The 19,843-nt window shown below is 40.7% G+C and overlaps 1 protein-coding gene across 1 annotated transcript in view; it reads right to left on the bottom strand.

Annotated features, from left to right (window-relative positions):
• Window positions 1–19,843, bottom strand: part of CACNA2D1 (calcium voltage-gated channel auxiliary subunit alpha2delta 1) — a 280,276-nt gene that overhangs the window by 54,718 nt on the left and 205,715 nt on the right. Inside the window, exons 13-18 of the mRNA XM_070755088.1 lie at window positions 10,569–10,647; window positions 7,840–7,889; window positions 5,895–5,984; window positions 3,034–3,102; window positions 1,764–1,838; window positions 77–151 (exon numbers count right to left, since the gene is read on the bottom strand). Coding sequence (XP_070611189.1) covers window positions 77–151; window positions 1,764–1,838; window positions 3,034–3,102; window positions 5,895–5,984; window positions 7,840–7,889; window positions 10,569–10,647 — 438 coding nt within the window. The remainder of the gene's footprint in view (window positions 1–76; window positions 152–1,763; window positions 1,839–3,033; window positions 3,103–5,894; window positions 5,985–7,839; window positions 7,890–10,568; window positions 10,648–19,843) is intronic.

Genomic DNA, 19,843 nt, shown 5'->3' with positions numbered 1-19,843 from the left:
AAAATATAACTGAAAATAACTTTTTGCACAAAACAGCTGAGCTTGAAATCAATGGCAACCAGAAGATACCGCATACCTTTGGTTGAAGATTCGGATGAAGCAGCACGTAACCGTTGGGATCGATGGCAAAATAATAACCGTTGGGACAAAGCTGTTAAGGGAAAGAAATTCAGCAATGATGTATTGATCCCTGTAATTGCTCTTCCCAAAAGCTAGACACTTTTAACCACTGTAGTTCTCCCCTCAGTGATCATTACAAGTTACAACGGCCCAGGGAAAAGGGACGTATGACCACTCCTCGATCCACAGCTCACATTAGAGAAACATCTTTCAGCTGTGGCGAGGGGGGTGTTTGCCCAGGTTCGCCTGGTGCCCCAGTTGCAGCCCTATTTGGACCGGGAGTCATTGCTCACAGTCGCTCATGCCCTCATCACCTCAAGGTTCGACTACTGCAACGCTCTCTACATGGGGCTACCTTTGAAGAGTGTTCGGAAACTTCAGGTCGTGCAGAATGCAGGCACGAGAGCAATTGTGGGCCTCCCCAGATATGCCCATGTCTCAACAACAATCCGCGGCCTGCACTGGCTGCCGATCAATTTCCGGTCACAATTCAAAGTGTTAGTTATGACCTACAAAGCCCCCCAGCGGCCCATTAGGTCCCACAGAGTGAGCCTTCTCCGGGTCCCGTCGACGAAACAATGTCGTCTAGTAACTCCTACCCTCAAAACATCGCTACAGAGCCCTGCACACCAAGACAACTAGACACAAGAAGAGGTTTTTCCCAAATGCCATTACTCTGCTAAAGAAATAATTCCCTCAACACTGTCAAACTATTCACTAAGGCTGTATTACTATTTGTTTCTCATTGTTCATATGCCCCATCTCCTCCTCCTTATGGCTGTATGACTATAACTTGTTCCTTGTATCCTTACGGTTTATATTAATATTGATTGTTTCCTGACTGATTATTTCTACCCTGTGACAATCATTAAGTGTTGCACCTCGTGGTTCTTGACAAATGTCTCTTTTCTTTTATGTCCACTGAGAGCATCTGCACCAAAGACAAATTCCATGTCTGTCCAATCACACTTGTTCAACAAAGAATTCTATTCTATTCTAATTTTATTCCATTCTATTCTATTCCATCCCATTCCATATTTTCTATTCTATTCTATTCTTTTATTCCATTCTATTCTATTCCATCCCATTCCATATTTTCTATTCTATTCCATTCCATTCCATTCCTATCCCTATCCCTATCTCTATTCTATATCCTTCACTATACCCCTCCTCCCCCCCGAAAAAGACAATTGAAATAATCCTGGAAATGAAGCTAATTGCATTTTGTTCCAGCATGATTCCAAGGGAAAAAAACAAATCCGTGACCCCCGGTTCATATAAATACGACGTGCTATGCGAAGGCAAGGTCATTCGGTACAAAAGTTGAGATTGCCTATGTGTTGAAATAATGCTCTGGTCTAAAGCGTCGGATATAAAGGAAGCAGAGGGCACCATCAGTCTAATCGTTCCTTTGTGTGTCCTCGGGGTTTGCATAGCCCTGGCACAGAGCCTTCCCCTCCAAGTCTTCTACAACAGACCAGAACATTGGTAGGTCTTGCGTAGGAGAAAGGGGAAATATATATATTTATATATTTATATTTCTCACTTGACTTCCAGGCAGTCGAATTAGATAAACTGGAAGAGAATCCAAGCTATTACAGAAATTTTAAAAAACAAAACAAAAGATGATAGAGGAAACTTACAGTAAAACGAGGAGTGACCTTTTTAATTTCTTCAAGGGACACGTCGACTCCCATGACACCAAGGATCAACTGGTTCTGTCCAGCAAACAAACAGATTTGTTTTCAGATCATTAATCACAACTTAAATAAAGTAAAGCTGAATCTCTCTACGGAGGAGGCCGTAGGTGATTGGGAAGAAATTAGCCTGTTCCAGGTGTTAATGAGCCGACTGTTCTTCCTGCGGTGGTAATACATTTTATCCGCTGAGTAATTAACAATATTTGAAGTCCTGTGAAAGCCTTGCATTTACTTTGACGGGGTACCTGCAACGTATATGCATCTCCCGAGGAAAGAAAGAAAGAAAGAGAACAAGGAGGAGGAGGAGGAGGAAAAAGGAAGGAAGGAGGAAGAAGAAGAAGAAGAAGAAGAAGAAGAAGAAGAAGAAGAAGAAGAAGACCAACAACAAGAAAGCAAGAGGGAGAGAAAGAAAGAAAGAAGAAAAAAAGAACGAGGAGGAGGAGGAAAAAGGAAGGAAGGGAGAAGAAGAAGAAGAAGAAGAAGAAGAAGAACAACAACAACAACAACAACAAGAAAGCAAGAGGGAGAGAAAGAAAGAAAGAAAGAAAAAAGAAAAAAAGAACGAGGAGGAGGAAAAAGGAAGGGAGAAGAAGAAGAAGAAGAACAACAACAACAACAACAAAAACAACAACAACAACAAGAAGAAAGCAAGAGGGAGAGAAAGAAAGAAAGAAGAAAAAAGAACGAGGAGGAGGAGGAAAAAGGAAGAAAGGGAGAAGAAGAAGAAGAGCAACAACAAGAAAGAAAGAGGGAGAGAAAGAAAGAAAGAAGAAAAAAAGAACGAGGAGGAGGAGGAAAAAGGAAGGAAGGGAGAAGAAGAAGAAGAAGAAGAAGAAGAAGAAGAAGAAGAAGAAGAAGAAGAGCAACAACAAGAAAGCAAGAGGGAGAGAAAGAAAGAAAGAAAGAATGAGGAGAAGGAGGAAAAAAGAAGGAAGGAAGGAAGGAGAAGAAGAAGAAAGAAAGAAGGAGAGAAAGAAAGAAAGAAAGAAAGAACGAGGAGGAGGAGGAAAAAAGAAGGAAGGAAGGAAGGAGAAAGCAAGAGGGGGAGAAAGAAAGAAAGAGAAAGAGAAAGAAAGAAAGAAAGAAAGAAAGACGCATAGTATTGTAAGCTTAGTGCAAAGAGCATGAACTGGTTTCCATTTCAAGGGGTCAGGCTACTTAGCGGTTGCGTACGGAAGCTTTATGTCACTCCAGGAATGTGTCAGGTGCTTACCTGAACATTATGTTGATCTTTGGTAAAGTTGAAGACTGGCAAGGTTCCTGAAATGACCAGCCCAAGTTCCTAGAAATCAATCAGAGAGAGAAATGTTTTATAATGACAACAAAATGTAACGATGAACATGGAAGTCACAATTCAAAGTGCAGTTCTGAAAATGTCATTTGTGAATAAAAGGTGAAACTATCTATCTGTCTGTCTGTCTGTCTGTCTGTCTATCTATCTGTCTCTGTCTGTCTATCTCTCTATCACTCTATCTCTCTATCTCTCTATCTCTCTATCTCTACCTACCTATCATCTATCTATCTATCTATCTATCTATCTATCTATCTATCTATCTATCTTCTATCTATCTATCTATCTATCTATCTATCTATCTATCTATCTATCTATCTATCTATCTATCCCCAGGGCAGAGAAATTAACTCTGAGAAAAACATACTTTTGTTTGCCATCCCTAAAGTCGATCCTCAGTACCAGTTCATCTAAAGAACAACTTATTTATATAGGTAGGGAAAGCGAGTAGAATGGTTGGCTGCATAGCTAGAGGTATCACAAGCAGGAAGAGGGAGATTGTGATCCCGCTGTATAGAGCGTTGGTGAGACTCCATTTGGAATAATACTGTGTCCAGTTCTGGAGACCTCACCTACAAAAAGAGATGGATCAAATTGAAGGGGTCCAAAGATGGGCTACAAAAAGGGTGGAAGGTCTTAAGCGTAAAACCTATCAGGAAAAACTTCATGAACTCAATCTGTAGAGTCTGGAGGACAGATGGGAAAGGGGGGACATGGTAGAAACACTGAAATATGTTAAAAGGTTAAATAAGGTTCAGGAGGGAAGTGTTTTTAATAGGAAAGTGAACCCAAGAACAAGGGGGCACAATCTGAGGTTAGTTGGGGAAAAGATCAGAAGCAACGGGAGAAAATATTATGTTACTGAAAGAGTAGTAGATGCTTGGAACAAACTTCCAGCAGAATTGCTTGGTAAATCCACAGTGACTGAATTGAAACATGCCTGGGATAAACATATATCCATCCTAAGATAAAATGCAGGAATATAGTATAAGGGCAGACTAGATGGACCAGGAGGTCTATTTCTGCCGTCAATCTTCTATGTTTCTGTCTTATTTAATCTGCTTTTCAGTGCCGAGGATCAAATAAATATCCTGTATTTTTGGGGACTCATGTAGGGGGGAGAATGATGACGAGGACAGAATGATTCTGATGCCGTATTCTTCCTGGCCTTGCTGACATTTAAGAACAGGATGTGTTGGGAGATATGAACTTTCTCCTGGACATTTCCAGTAAAAGGCTTCCCAAGAAAGGATGGTCGTTGAACTTCCGAGCATCCGAACTAGAATGATGCAAAAAAGACTGACCTATTCCATAAGGTTGGCTCAGGATGGACAGAGCACGTTGAAGAAAAAAAAAATTAAAGAGACGTTATATTGTGCCAAGCCAACAGGAAAAGGTGGAAATTCGATTGACCGGTCAGCAATCGCATATTACAATGAGCACCGTCGGGGTTTCAATGCGTCTGTCAATGTTATCACCTTTCAGTGCCAAAGGTTTTTGATAGCTGTGCTTTTCTTGCAACCTGTGTTGTAAGATCCGTGTCATTTCCCGCAGAGTTATGGAGATGACACGTTTCGCGCTAGAGATAGCTCTAACAATCAGGGAAATGTTAGGCTGTTCTGCCTTCAGCAAAGCTAAACAAGGGATGCTTGGCTGCAAAACAGGTCAGGCGTTGGATGCGGTGGGGGAATTACACCGATTTTCATACCGTATTTTTGGGTGTATAAGACACACCTTAGTTTTGGGGGAGGAAAAGAGGGAAAGGAATCTGCTTACCAGGTTTTCATTTGGCGAATGTCCTTAGTCTGGTCAGTTTCAGCACACTGTTTTATCCCCGGTTAGGACTTTCTATCTATCTATCTATCTATCTATCTATCTATCTATCTATCTATCTATCTATCTATCTATCTATCTATCTATCTATCTATCTATCTATCTATCTAACTATATCTATCTATCTATCTATCTATCATCTATCTATCTATTTATCTATCTATCTATCTATCTATCATCTATCTATCTATCTATCTATCTATCTATCTATCTATCTATCTATCTATCATCTATCTAATCCGTCCGTCTGTCCATCCATCCATCCATCCATCCATCCATCCATCCAACCATCCAACCATCCAACCTTCTTTCTTTCTTTCTTTCTTTCTTTCTTTCTTTCTTTCTTTCTGTGGTCTATCTAATCCATCCATCCACTCATCCTCCCATCTATCTATCTATGTATCTACCTATGTATCTACCTATGTATCTACCTATGTATCTACCTATGTATCTACCTACGTATCTATGTATCTATCTATGTATCTATCTAGGTATGTATGTATGTATCTATGTATGTATCTATGTATCTATCTATCTACCTACCTACCTACTTATCTGTGATCTACTATATCTAATCCATCCATCCATCTATATATCTATGTACTGTGTGTGTGTGTGTGTGTGTATATATCTGTGCTCTATCTAATCCATCCATCCATCTTTATCTATCTTTATCTATCTATCTATCTATCTATCTATCTATCTATCTATCTATCTATCTATCTATCTTTATCTATCTATCTATCTATCTATCTATCTATCTATCTATCTCTGAGTGTGAATGTGTGTGTGTGTGTGTATGTATTTCTATCTTTCTTTCTCTATTGGCTAAAGAAATTCCTTTCAACAGTGACAACAGCAATAAGGTTTTTCTGCCGTAAAATTTTTTATTGCAATGAATCATTTCATTTCTAACAACTTTTTGTCCGCAGAAGAGACATTACACCTACCAGAGCATCCAAATAAACGTTGGTCCATTGGACTTGTTTGGCCTTTTGCTCAGCCATGACCATAGGTCTGCCCAAAACATCCAAATATTCCTGTTTTTTAAAACAACAACAACAACAACAACAGAGATTGTGTGAGAGACATATCATTGTTATATCTGTAGGTTTTGTATTTTTGTGAATTTTCTTTATCTTCTATTTTGCTGTCTTTGGGTACTGTGGCACCCTCCTCCATCTGGACTTTTTTCTCCTTCTGATCAATATTTTTTTTAATTTTTCCTCCTTTGCAAAATGTTTTTCTCCCTTTTGGGATGCCGAAAAGTGGCACCGTTTAATTGGCACCTAACAACATCAACCAATATTAATATAGGCTGAGCAGAGAGAATTGGAGATCGATTGATCGTACAAAAATCCGAGCGGTGTGCCTTGATTTCTATGTTCCAAAGGTCTCCCAATTAAGCGTGCAATAATTTTCAATAAATTACAAGTTTCTTACATAAATAAAAGCATGGGAAAGTGCACCTTTGATGATGTGCACATTAGATTTATCATTATATTTCTGAATTAGCAAGTGTATATTGCCTAAAGAATACAAAAAAACACTTGAAGTCCATCATAGATTTTGTGATGCGTGGTTTTTTTAAAAAGTCTAATGAGACAACCCAAGATCGATGATGCCACAACAGTCTATTAATAAAACTATTATTGACAATATATTGCCCTGTTCTGGTTCTGCGTTCTAGTCCCTCCTTAGACATGAAAGCTGGTTGGGTGATTTTGAACCAGTCTCTCTCTCTCTCTCAGCTCATATTGTCAGCGAAGCAGTGGAAGTGATGTGCCGGTGCCTGGAGGCTGTTGGGGTCTGGATGGGTGTCAACAGACTCAAACTCAACCCTGATAAGACGGAGTGGCTGTGGGTTTTGTCTCCCAAGGACAATCCCACCTATCCGTCCATCACCCTGGAGGGGGAATTATTGACCCCCTTGGAGAGGGTGTGCAACTTGGGCGTCCTCTTCGATCCACAGCTCACATTAGAGAACCATCTTTCAGCTGTGGCGAGGAGGGCGTTTGCCCAGGTTTGCCTGGTGCACCAGTTGTGGATCTATTTGGACCGGGAGTCACTGATCACAGTCACTCATGCCCTCATCACCTCGAGGTTCGACTACTGTAATGCTCTCTACATGGGGCTACCTTTGAAAAGTGTTCGGAAACTTCAGATCATGCAGAATGCAGCTGAGAGAGCAGTCATGGGCTTCCCCAAATATGCCCATGTCACACCAACACTCCGCAGTCTGCATTGGTTGCCGATCAGTTTCCAATCACAATTCAAAGTGTTGGTTATGACCTATAAAGCCCTGCATGGCACCGGACCAGATTATCTCAGGAACCGCCTTCTGCCGCACGAATCCCAGCGACCAGTTACGTCCCACAGAGTGGGTCTTCTCCGGGTCCCGTCAACTAAACAATGTCGTTTGGCGGGACCCAGGGGAAGAGCCTTCTCTGTGGCGGCCCCGGCCCTCTGGAACCAACTCCCCCCAGATATTAGAATTGCCCCCACCCTACTTGCCTTTCGTAAACTTCTTAAAACCCACCTCTGCCATCAGGCATGGGGGGACTGAGATATTCTTTCCCCCTAGGCCTTTACAATTTTATTCATGGTATGTCTGTATGTATGTTTGGTTTTATAATAAGGGTGTTTAACTGTTTTAATATTGGATTGTTATATGCTGTTTTTATTACTGTTGTTAGCCGCCCCGAGTCTACGGAGAGGGGCGGCATACAAATCCAATTTAAAAAATACAACAACAATGGATTAATATCTTTCCCTCAATAATTCTTTACATGAGTATTTTTTTTACTAGTTATTGTATATGAAGAAATGTTAATTTCTTCCACTTTAGAACTGGCATTCCTGATCAATAAATTACTGCTCAAAATACAAACATACCTGTGTGTTTATTCTTATGGCACCAATGGAAGGGATTTCATAATAATAACCTGAAATGGGAAATGTAATGCAGAAATTTGAGTATTAATGAAATATGGATTTCCAGAAAAAAAAACTAGAAATATTATGATTGTAAAAATAGAGTCAACAGCAGAAGAAATTGTGAAATTCAAAGTCAGAATCCCTATACATTTAAAGATTGTTGATGTAAATGTCCTGGTCATTCTTTTTCCTATACTTTTTCGTCTTTTGTATTGACGATTGTTAATTACTATTCTTCTATATTGGTCACACAAATATCCAAGCTGTTTTACCATGATTTATACCTTCAAAAAGATCTCCTAATAAATTGGCAATAATCTATATTAGTAAAAATGTAAATGTATCTTTGTTAGGCGGGGCTAATCTTGAAAAGTACTTCACCAATTGCTTTGAAATTTTGACACAGCATTCCATTCGAACACAGCCCTTATGATATACCTATATTATTTAGATATCACCCCTGTGAAAGGAAAAAACTGGCCAAAAACATAGAATTTCCTAGTAAAAACATAGGAGGTGCATTTTGATTGCCTGTTGATCGACTACTATGCTGATCAAGTAAGTATCCTCAAAAAATAAAGGAACCAGGTTTGGCTGCAAACCGTGGGGTTTGCCACCAATGCTTGGGTGAAATCAAGAACCCTGCGAGGTAGGCAGGTCTTATCATATTTTGGCAGATGGCTCAGGCCAGTCTGTTAAACCAGGAGGGGACAGGGATGGAGAGAGAGAAAGAGATGTACAAATGTCAGCTTGGATTGAACCAAGAACCCTGCAATATAGGCCAGTCTTATCCTATTTTGGAAGATGGGTCGGGCCAGTCTCTTAAACCAGAGGGGGGGGCAGGGGAGGGAGAGAGATGTACAAATGTCACCCCACTTTCTAATGTCAATCCCTTCAAACTCTATGATATAATTGAGTAGAGAGTTGGACTAGAATACCTCCAAGATCAATTCAAAACTCTGTTATTCTGAATAAATTGAGCAGAGGGGTTCAAAAATTTAACCACAGCAAAACGTGGCCAGGTACAGCTAGTTAACAATAAATTACAGTAGAACCCCGACTTACGAGACTAATTGGTTCCGGAAGGAGGCTCGCAAGTCGGAACGCTCGTATGACGAAACATTGTTTCCCATAGGAAACAATGTAAAGTCAATTAATCCGTGCAACAACAAAAAAACCCGCTGCCGCCGAACGCAGAAGTTAGCGTTCAGAGACAGCTGCGAAGCAGCGCGCGTGTTTTAAAACGTGGCAGCCGGCCTGGGGGGCTCGGGGGGAAGCCCCCGAGCCCCCCAGGCGGGCTGCAACCTTTTAAAACACGCGCGCCGCTTCGCAGCTCTCTGCTGAATCCGGAACGCTAACTTCCGCGTTCGGATTCAGCAGAGAGCTGCGAAGCGGCGCGCGTGTTTTAAAAGGTTGCAGCCGGCCTGGGGGGCTTGCCAGCACCCCCCCGAGTCCCCCAGGCCGGCTGCAACCTTTTAAAACACGCGGGATACGAGCGCCAAGGAGCTGTCTCCTGAAGCCGAAAGCGGAAGTTAGTGTTCGGCTTCAGGAGACAGCTCCTTGGCGCTCGTATCCCGAATGTGAGCTCGGGAGGCGAACAAAAATGTCGCTCCCCTCCCAGCTCTTATCTCGAGTAGCTCGTAAGTAGAGCTGCTCGTATGTCGAGGTTCCACTGTATAAGCCAACTTTTTTACACAAATAAAATGTGTAAAAATGTATCTTCGATAATGCCAGCCTTATGTCTATCTTTATATTCTGATTTAGCAATGGAAGAGGATATAGAACTAACAAGACTGCATCAAATTCACAAATAGAAACATAGAAACATAGAAGACTGACGGCAGAAAAAGACCTCCTGGTCCATCTAGTCTGCCCTTATACTGTTTCCTGTATTTTTATCTTACAATGGATCTATGTTTATCCCAGGCAGGTTTAAATTCAGTTACTGTGGATTTACCAACCACGTCTGCTGGAAGTTTGTTCCAAGGATCTACTACTCTTTCAGTAAAATAATATTGTCTCATGTTGCTTTTGATCTTTCCCCCAACTAACATCAGATTGTGCCCCCTTGTTCTTGGGTTCACTTTCCTATTAAAAACACTTCCCTCCTGGACCTTATTTAACCCTTTAACATATTTAAATGTTTCGATCATGTCCCCCCTTTTCCTTCTGTCCTCCAGACTATACAGATGGAGTTCATTAAGTCTTTCCTGATAGGTTTTATGCTTAAGACCTTCCACCATTCTTGTAGCCTGTCTTTGGACCCGTTCGATTTTGTCAATACTAAATAAAGGGCATAAACACAATTTTATACATAAGATAAAATATGGGTTTTCCATATTTTGCTACCTGCTTTGCTACCAGGGCAGACTAGATGGACCTTGAGGTCTTTTTCTGCCGTCAATCTTCTATGTTTCTATGCTTTATTAATATTCTATTGTTCTTAATATTAAAATGTTATTTTAGCTTGGTACTCTCTGAGCTTTCTTGCTTTCTTGCAGACATTTCATTATCCAACTAGGTAACCTCATCAGTACTAGTAGGATATGTGGTTTGCCCTCTTTTTTTACCCTGTACTGCAAATATTCTCCTTTATAGGCTTAAAAGAATCAGGGAGCTCCAAATAACAACGATATAAACTGGGGCTCGTTGCAAAGTATTTATTCATGCATATAAAACCACAATACCTTTATTTTCACAGGCCATCCACTGAATGGGTCCTTTGTCATAGTTGTGTTGACCCACTGAAAATGTAAACACACGGACCTAAAACAGAAATATATATGTTTGGATAAGTAGCAGCGAAAAATGCTTCTATGAGTATAATATGGCTGGATTTTTATTATTGATAAGTTGATCCTGCAATATCACTAACTTAAGGCTGCCATCTAGTGGAAGAGCTTTTTGGAGAGCGACAAAAACTTTCTAGTTCCTTTTAAAAAAAAATAGAAGATTTAGCTTTCAAACTCCATTAGTTTAATGATAATTGCCTTTGGTTATCTACATTAGGTTGTTTTAGGAAGCTATCTGGAAGACAGGTTTTTTGGGAAAATATTCAAAGATGTTAGTTGCTATTTGCAGTTTCATCTGTCTGGAATCCACACTGCATATTGAACAAATTCCTTGTGTGTCCAATCACACTTGGCCAATAAAGAATTATATTCTAATAAACATAAATCAATGTCCAGAGATAATAATGCACTTGGGGAAAAGGAATCCTCAATCTGAGTATTGTATTGGCAGTTCAGTGTTGGCAAATACTTCAAAAGAAAAGGATTTAGGGGTAGTGATTTCTGACAGTCTCAAAATGGGTGAACAGTGCAGTCAGGCGGTAGGGAAAGCAAGTAGGATGCTTGGCTGCATAGCTAGAGGTATAACAAGCAGGAAGAGGGAGATTATGATCCCACTATATAGAATGATGGTGAGACCACATTTGGAATACTGTGTTCAGTTCTGGAGACCTCACCTACAAAAAGATATAGACAAAATTGAACGGGTCCAAAGACGGGCTACAAGAATGGTGGAAGGTCTTAAGCATAAAACGTATCAGGAAAGACTTAATGAACTCAATCTGTATAGTCTGGAGGACAGAAGGAAAAGGGGGGACATGATCGAAACATTTAAATATATTAAAGGGTTAAATAAGGTCCAGGAGGGAAGTGTTTTTAATAGGAAAGTGAACACAAGAACAAGGGGACACAATCTGAAGTTAGTTGGGGGAAAGATCAAAAGCAACATGAGAAAATATTATTTTACTGAAAGAGTAGTAGATCCTTGGAACAAACTTCCAGCAGATGTGGTAGATAAATCCACAGTAACTGAATTTAAACATGCCTGGGATAAACATATATCCATCCTAAGATAAAATACAGAAAATAGTATAAGGGCAGACTAGATGGACCATGAGGTCTTTTTCTGCCGTCAGACTTCTATGTTTCTATGATACTTTATGAGAAGAGCCCTCCACTACTTTACTCACAACAGAGATACAGTAATACCTTGTCTTACGAACTTAATTGGTTCCTGGAGGAGGTTTGTAAGGCAAAAAGTTCGTAAGATGAAACAATGTTTCCCATAGGAAACAATACAAAATCAATTAATGCATGCAAGAAAAAAAATGCAAAAATGGCACTCCGCTGGGCGCTGCTGCCCGGCTGTCGCCTTTTGAAACAGCCGGGGGGCTTCTCGGCGGCCACCTGAATCCGAACTTTTGCCAAATCTCCGGGTTCGGCATTCAGGCAGCAGGTTCGCAAGGCAGAAAAAGTTTGTAAGAAGAGGCAAAAAAATTTCAAACTCCGGGTTCGTATCTCGGAAAGTTTGTATGACGAGGGGTTCATATCACGAGGTACCACTGTACTTTGTGTGAAGAGCCCTCCACTACTTTACTCAACCAGACTTGAAATCCTGGGCTTAGAAAGCTTAGAACGATGTCGCCTTGGGCATGACCTAAGCCTAGCTCAGAAAATCATCTGCTACGACGTCCTTTCTGTCAACGACTACTTCAGCTTCAATCACAACAATGTATGAGCACACAACAGATACAAACTCAAAGTGAACTGCTCCAAACTCCACTGAAGAAAATACGATGCTAGCAACTGAGTGGTTAATGCCTGGAAACTCTGTGGTTTCATCACCAAACCCCCAAAACTTCACCCATAGAAACTTTTTACCTATAAAGCCCTTCATGGCATCCGACCATATATCCGGGACCGCCTTCTGCCGCACAAATCCCAGCGACCAGTTAGATCCCACAGAGTTGGCCTTCTCCGGGTCCCGTCGACAAAACAATGTCGTTTGGCAGGACCCAGGGGAAAAGCCTACTCTTTGGTGGCCCCAGCCTCTGAAACCAGCTCCCCACAGAGATCAGAATTGCCCCCACCCCCTCACCTTTCGTAAGGTCCTTAAAACCCACCTCTGTCATCAGGCATGGGGGAGTTGAGATATTCTTTCCCCCTAGGCCTATACAATTTATACAAGGTATGTTTGTGTTTGTGTGTGTGTTTGGTTTTTAATAAGGGTTTTTTAGTTATTTTAAATATTAGATTTGTTATATGCTGTTTTTATTATTGTTGTTCGCCGCCCCGAGTCTACAGAGAGGGGTGGCATACAAATCTAATAAATACATAAATAAAACTTTTTCTGCCACGCTTTGGGCATAGCTTATTTTGTGGGTGTGGCTGGATGTTCATGTGACCGGGTAGGAGTGGCTTGCCAGCCATGTGACCAGGTGGGTGTGGCTTGAAAATCATGTGACCGTGGGATGGCTTAAAGGTCACATGACTGTGTGGGAGCGGCTTACTGACCAAGGTAGATTTTCAAATAGGTGCTTGGATTTCTTTTTCAGTCGATTAAGTCACATTATTTGAATAGCCACAAAAAGGACCAATGATAGACAGCAGTATCTGTTTAGGAGCACAGTCACATTTTAAGGTTTTGTCCTGAACCCACAAGGTTCAGTAGGATAACAGATTAGGCAAGTAGTTCAATTTTCTTCTAATTGCTATAAAAGTTCAGTTTTAGATAATGATTAAAATGATGGGTTAAAAACATACCATTTAGTTATTTCCTATTTTAAAAGTAATTAAGGATCATACTAAGGAAGGACAATTAAAAAACTATTATGTATCCCTGTGGGGATAGCAGCCCATTAGTGCCTTAGACTGTCCACTATTGACTTCACCTGATTCCTAAGAGGTCAGTAAGGGGCGTGCATAAGCGCACCAGCGTGCCTACCATCCCTGCTAATTGTTCCCTCTTATCAGTACCTCTGTTATGCATATAAACATTATATCGATGTATATTACAATAATAATAATAATAATAATCATTATTATTATTATTATTATTATTACGATAATAATAATAATCATTATAATTATAATTATAATTATAATTATAATTATAATTATAATTATAATTATAATTATAATTATAATTATAATTATAATTATAATTATAATTATAATTATAATTATAATTATAATTACCATTACCATTACCATTATCATCATTATCATTATCATTATCATTACAATTATAATGATTATTATTATCATTATTATTGTTGTTGTTGTTATTATTATTAATTAGATTTGTATGCCGCCCCTCTCCAAAGACTCGGGGAGGCTTACAACAATTATAATTATGATTATTATTATCATTATCATTATCATTATTATTAATTAGATTTGTATGCCACCCCTCTCTGAAGACTTGGGGCGGCTCACAACAATAATAAACAAAGTACAAATCCAATATTTAAAAACACAATTAAAAAAACCCCTTATAATAAAATAATCACACTACCCAATCAAACCATAAATAAACCAAAATAGTTAGGGGGATATGACAATCTCCCAATTCCTGGCGGCAAAGGTGAGTTTTCAACAACTTGCGAAAGGCGAGGAGGATGGGGGCAGTTCTGATCTCCGGGGGGAGTTGTTTCCAGAGGGCTGGGGCCACCAGAGAGAAGGCTCTTCCCCTGGGCCCCGCCAGACGACATTGCTTAGTCGACGGGACCCGGAGAAGGCCCACTCTGTGGGACCTAATCGGCCGCTGGAACAAATATGTACTTGACAAATAAATAGTTAACACACCTTTAGTTTCTCTATTTCTGAAACTTTCTTGCGTTTTACGATATTTCAATTTTCCTTAAAGCTCTCCAGGTTGAGGTAGGAAGTGGTGTGTTAGCCTAGGGGTGGAGGATTTTTTTTTAAAAAAAAACACCCTCAGGGGTAAATGACATCAGACAATTTGCTTAGATCCTGCTGAAGTTCACCATGTAAAGTTCCTTGTCTTAAAAAAAAAATCGTTTCACTTTTCAAAGGCTCCCAGGTAATAAGACATTCAAAGAGAATACGAGAGGAAACTCATTTGGATTCTACATTCCGGTGCCCAATTAGATTGAAAAATGTCAATCAAAAGTAAGAGGGGTGAAACCCACTGGGAAGAAACTTAATTTAAGCCAATAATTAACTGGTGAAAGTTCGACTTTGGCCTCCACCTTCATCAGGCCCACTTCCAGTAATGGGATGCTGCCCCCACGAAGGGGACGGGACGTAGCTGGGGGTAGTAAGTTTATGCACTATTTATTGAATACTAAATAGGTTTTTTTTAATTGTCCTTCCTTCTCTAGTCCCTTAGAATGACCCTTAATTACTTTTAAAATCGGAAATAATTAAATGGTCTATTTTTACCCATAAACGCCTTAATCATTTTAATCATTATCTAGAATGGAACTTTCGCATAGAAATCAAATCAAATCAATTGATTGGTCAATCAATCAATCAATAAGCTGGCAGTCAGCAGAAGTAGCATGCAGTACTGCGCTCTGACCACTGCACTACCACGGCTCACATCGACTAAGCAATGTCGTTTGGCGGGACCCAGGAGAAGAGCCTTCTCTGTGGTGGCCCCGAACCCTCTGGAACCAGCTCCCCCCAGATATCAGGGTTGCCCCCACCCTCCTTGCCTTTCGCAAGCTCCTTAAAACCCACCTCTGTCGTCAGGCATGGGGGAATTGAAATTTCCCTTCCTCCTAGGCTTATAGAATTTATACATGGTATGTCAGTATGTATGAGTGGTTCTTTAAATTGGGGTTTTTTAGATTGTTTTTAATATTAGATTTGTTTACATTGTCTTTTTATACTGTTGTTAGCCGCCCCGAGTCTTTGGAGAGGGGCGGCATACAAATGTAATAGATAGATAGATAGATAGATAGATAGATAGATAGATAGATAGATAGATAGATAGATAGATAGATAGATATTTATTATATATTTATTAATTGGATTTGTCCGAGGACTCGGGGCAACTCACAACATATCAAACAACGTACAAGGTACATATCTAAAAATCCAATTAATATCGCTGAAAACTTTAAAAACTCTAATAACATATACAATCATTCACTCCCATTCACACCGCAAGACATACTACACTTGTCGGACAGGGGGTTATGGTCTAATTGTCCCAAGCCTGGCAGTATAGATGAGTCTTAAGACTCTTGTGGAAGACAAGGAGGGTAGGGGCAGTGCGTATCTCCGGGGGGAGCTGATTCCAGAGGGTCGGGGCCCCAACAGAGAAGGCTCTTCCCCTAGGTCCCGCCAAACGACATTGTTTATTTATTTATTTTGTCCAATACACAATGAGGGGTTTAGTGGGTATATATCTATATACACATAGTAAAATACATGATGAAGGTTATAGAGGAGATACTCATAGTAAAATATATCTAAGAAATAATAGAAAAGAAGGTATAGTAATAGAACATATCAATGAAAGAATAGAAGACGAGATATAGGAATAGAAGAAAGATATAGGAGAGCAATAGGACAGGGGACGGAAGGCACTCTAGTGCACTTGTACTCGCCCCTTACTGACCTCTTAGGAATCTGGAGAGGTCAACCATAGATAATCTAAAGGTAAAGAGTTGTGGGTTTGGGGATGACACTATGGAGTCCGGTAATGAGTTCCACGCTTCGACAACTTGGTTACTGAAGTCATATTTTTTACAGTCAAGTTTGGAGCGGTTAGTATTAAGTTTAAATCTGTTGTGTGCTCTTGTGTTGTTGTGGTTGAAGCTGAAGTAGTCGCCGACAGGCAGGACGTTGCAGCATATGATCCTGTGGGCAATACTTAGATCTTGTTTAAGGCGTCTTAGTTCTAAACTTTCGAGGCCCAGGATTGAAAGTCTAGTCTCGTAGGGTCTTCTGTTTCGAGTGGAGGAGTGAAGGGCTCTTCTGGTGAAGTATCTTTGGACATTTTCAAGGGTGTTAATGTCTGAGATGTGATATGATCTGGAGAAGGCCGACTCTGTGGGACCTCACCGGTCGCTGGGATTCATACAGCAGATGGCAGTCCTGTAGGTATTCTGGTCTGATGCCATGTAGGTCTTTGTTGCGTGTGCATTTTAATTTCCCAACCATTGAATTCTTCAAATAAGCACCGGGACTTACAACGTTCCTAAGGTTGGAGGCCCACAGAGCTGCCCTCTATTGATTGTTTGACTCAAACAAGCCGTTTCTGAAATAAAATCCCCAGTTCCCTTCAATATCTATTTTCTCGGCAGCAAAGATCGCACGGCCTTTGTGGAAAATAGAACAAAAAGGCCCATCGCACCTCATTTCGTAATGAGATCCATCTCGCCCTTAACAACTGTCTCCGATTTCCCTCGGGGTCCAATCAGCTTAAATACGAAATTGACTCCCGCCGCCGCGGCTCGGAGCATTGAAAAATGTTTGCAACCCCTCCCTTTCAAAATATATCATCGGCGGAATTGAACAGCCTTCCAGACAGCCGAGTTATTACCAATTCAGGCCTATCTCACGTAACGGGGCCTTTATCAAAAAGGGATTTTAATCAGCCCGGCATCGTTGGCCAGATGCTAGGAGATTCTACGCACAGACCCGCGGATTAAATAAATGAATGCGCGAGCGAGCCATCAGCCGCCTGCAATTACTCATTCCCGCAAAAGGCATTTCTGCAAAGCGACGGACCATTTAGCTGAAATTTTAAATTCAATTACAAGGAAGAGCTTGTCTGACATTCTTTAAGCTGCTTAGTCTTCTTATCAATCAACGACCTAAGATCTGGATATAATTGCTGTGCCTGGCCGGTACGTGTCAGAGACAATCTGAATCAAGGACTCCCAGCTCTTTCTAAACACCAGCGGCTAGCTGAGTAGCCCCAGCGAAGGACCGCTAGTCTTACCTCCAAGATTTGGCTTCTGCGCATGAGCAGCAGATGAAATCTCGCAAGAGGACGTGTGGATGGATGAAATTTCGGCAATTTTCGCCGATATTTTTGCCGCATGCGCAGAAAGATGAGGAACTACCAACTCCGTTAGGTTAGGGATCTTACTATCATATTAGCAACATTTATTTATTTATTTATTGTTAGAGTTGAAAGGGGCCATGAAGGCCATCGAGTTCAACCCCCTGCCCAAGCAGGAACCCTGTAGCACACCAGTCAAGTGGCAGTTCAATCTTCTCTTAAAAATGTCCAGAGTGTTGGAGTTCACAACATCCGCTGGTAGGTTGTTCCACTGGTTGATCTCTCTGACCATCATGAAGTTCCTCCTTATCTCCATGTTGAATCTCGCCTTGGTCAGCTTCCAGCCGTTGTTTTATTCTATTCCATTTTGTTGTGGTTAGCTCTGGCCCAGCTCCTGCCCCAAGGACTGTGGATGTGGGGGAGACATCCACATGCTGCAGGCCTGTTTTGCCCCCGGTGGAATCTGATGATGAAGGCTCCTCTGACCAAGAAGACATGAGTGACAGGGAGGAGGAGAGTGTGGCAGACAGCTCAGAAGGAGATCAATTCTCTAGCTCCTCCTTGGATTCAGAACAAGAGTTAATGATACAGCCACGCATGCGGAGAGCGATGTATAGGCAGCAACAACTGAGAGATTATTATCAAAGAAAATGAGGCCACCTGTGGTTGGGTGGGGCTGGGGTCATTAGTGAGGCTGCTATAAAGAGCAGCCTGTGGGTTTGGCCATTGTGGAGGATTATCTGATCGTTGTGTTTCGTGACTGCTTTACTGACTTCGACCTTTGTGTGCTGATTTTCCCCCGCTTTGAAACTAAACCAGAGCCAAGTGCGTTTCACTTTGTGAAAGAAGAAGGACTGTGAATTGCCTCACAGCTGCAAGCTAAGTATCACAGAACTGATAAGGGACTTGTACAAATTACCAGTTTGTTTGGAGACCAGTGCTCTTGGCTATACCAAAAGAGGGCTTGGTTTAAGGGAATGTTCATTATAAAGAACATTGTTTTGAATTTTCAAACGTGTGTGTGTCTGAAATTTGTACCTGTGAATTTTTGGGAGGAGTCTACCAGAGAGCCTGACAGAACATATTTGATATTTCTTTTGGACAGAGAACTCAAAATGGTGTAATTGGGCTCCATTACAATCTTTTGAAAGTCAAGAGACCTTGGAATTTCAAATCCGGGTGACAAGCAGACACATCCATCCAATTTTCTTGGCAACAATTGAAAGTTGACTCCAGCCTCCTTCCAGAATTGTTTTTCAACTTTGCAATGTAGCCTACAGCTTTGGCATTTCCAGAGAGTCTCCTATCCAAACATTAATCAGACCAGATTCTGCTTAGCTTCTGAGCCCAGATGGTCAACCTTGTGGTACCCCAACTGTGACATAGTTTCTGTTATCTCCTTAAATTACCACGTTTCTTTTTTTCCCTTTTTAAAAAATGATTGCCTAAAATATCATATTCAATATTACACGAAGGTGAAAATGAATAAAATATTATTTTAAAATAGAGCAAAGCTATCCGTTTAAAATTCCACTGTTCGTTCCTTTCCTTGTAGGTCAGCGGTTCAAATCTCATCACCGGCTCAAGGTTGACTCAGCCTTCCATTCTTACGAGGTGGGTAAAATGAGGACCCAGATTGCTGGGGACAATATGCTGACTCTGTTAGAAAGTGCTATTGCTAACATGCTGCAAGCCGCCCTGAGTCTAAGGAGAACGGCGGCATAAAAAAAATTGAATAAATAAATAAATCTGAATTAATACACGTTAAACATTTGCATCGCCTTCTTGATTTTCTTTTTTTAATTGCAAATAATTTTAGAGAAAGTAAATATCCAAATACAGTGTTCCCTCGAATTTCACAGTTCGAACTTCGCGAAAAGTCTATACCACGGTTTTTCAAAAATATTTTGCGGGGTTTTTTCCTATACCACGGTTTTTTCCCGCCCAATGACGTCATATGTCATCGCCAAACTTTCATCCGCCTTTAATAAATATTTTTTTAAATAAACTTTAATAAATAAACATGGTGAGTAATAATCTAAATGGTTGTTAAGGGAATGGGAAATTGTAATTTAGGGGTTTAAAGTGTTAAGGGAAGGCTTGTGATACTGTTCATAGCCAAAAATAGTGTATTTACTTCCGCATCTCTACTTCGCGGAAATTCGACTTTCGCGGGAGGTCTCGGAAC

This window comes from Erythrolamprus reginae, chromosome 6 (genome assembly GCF_031021105.1).
Source record: "Erythrolamprus reginae isolate rEryReg1 chromosome 6, rEryReg1.hap1, whole genome shotgun sequence".
Taxonomy (NCBI): domain Eukaryota; kingdom Metazoa; phylum Chordata; class Lepidosauria; order Squamata; family Dipsadidae; genus Erythrolamprus; species Erythrolamprus reginae.
The sequence above is the reverse complement of the archived record's forward strand: the minus strand, read 5'-3'. Positions and strand labels throughout refer to the sequence as shown.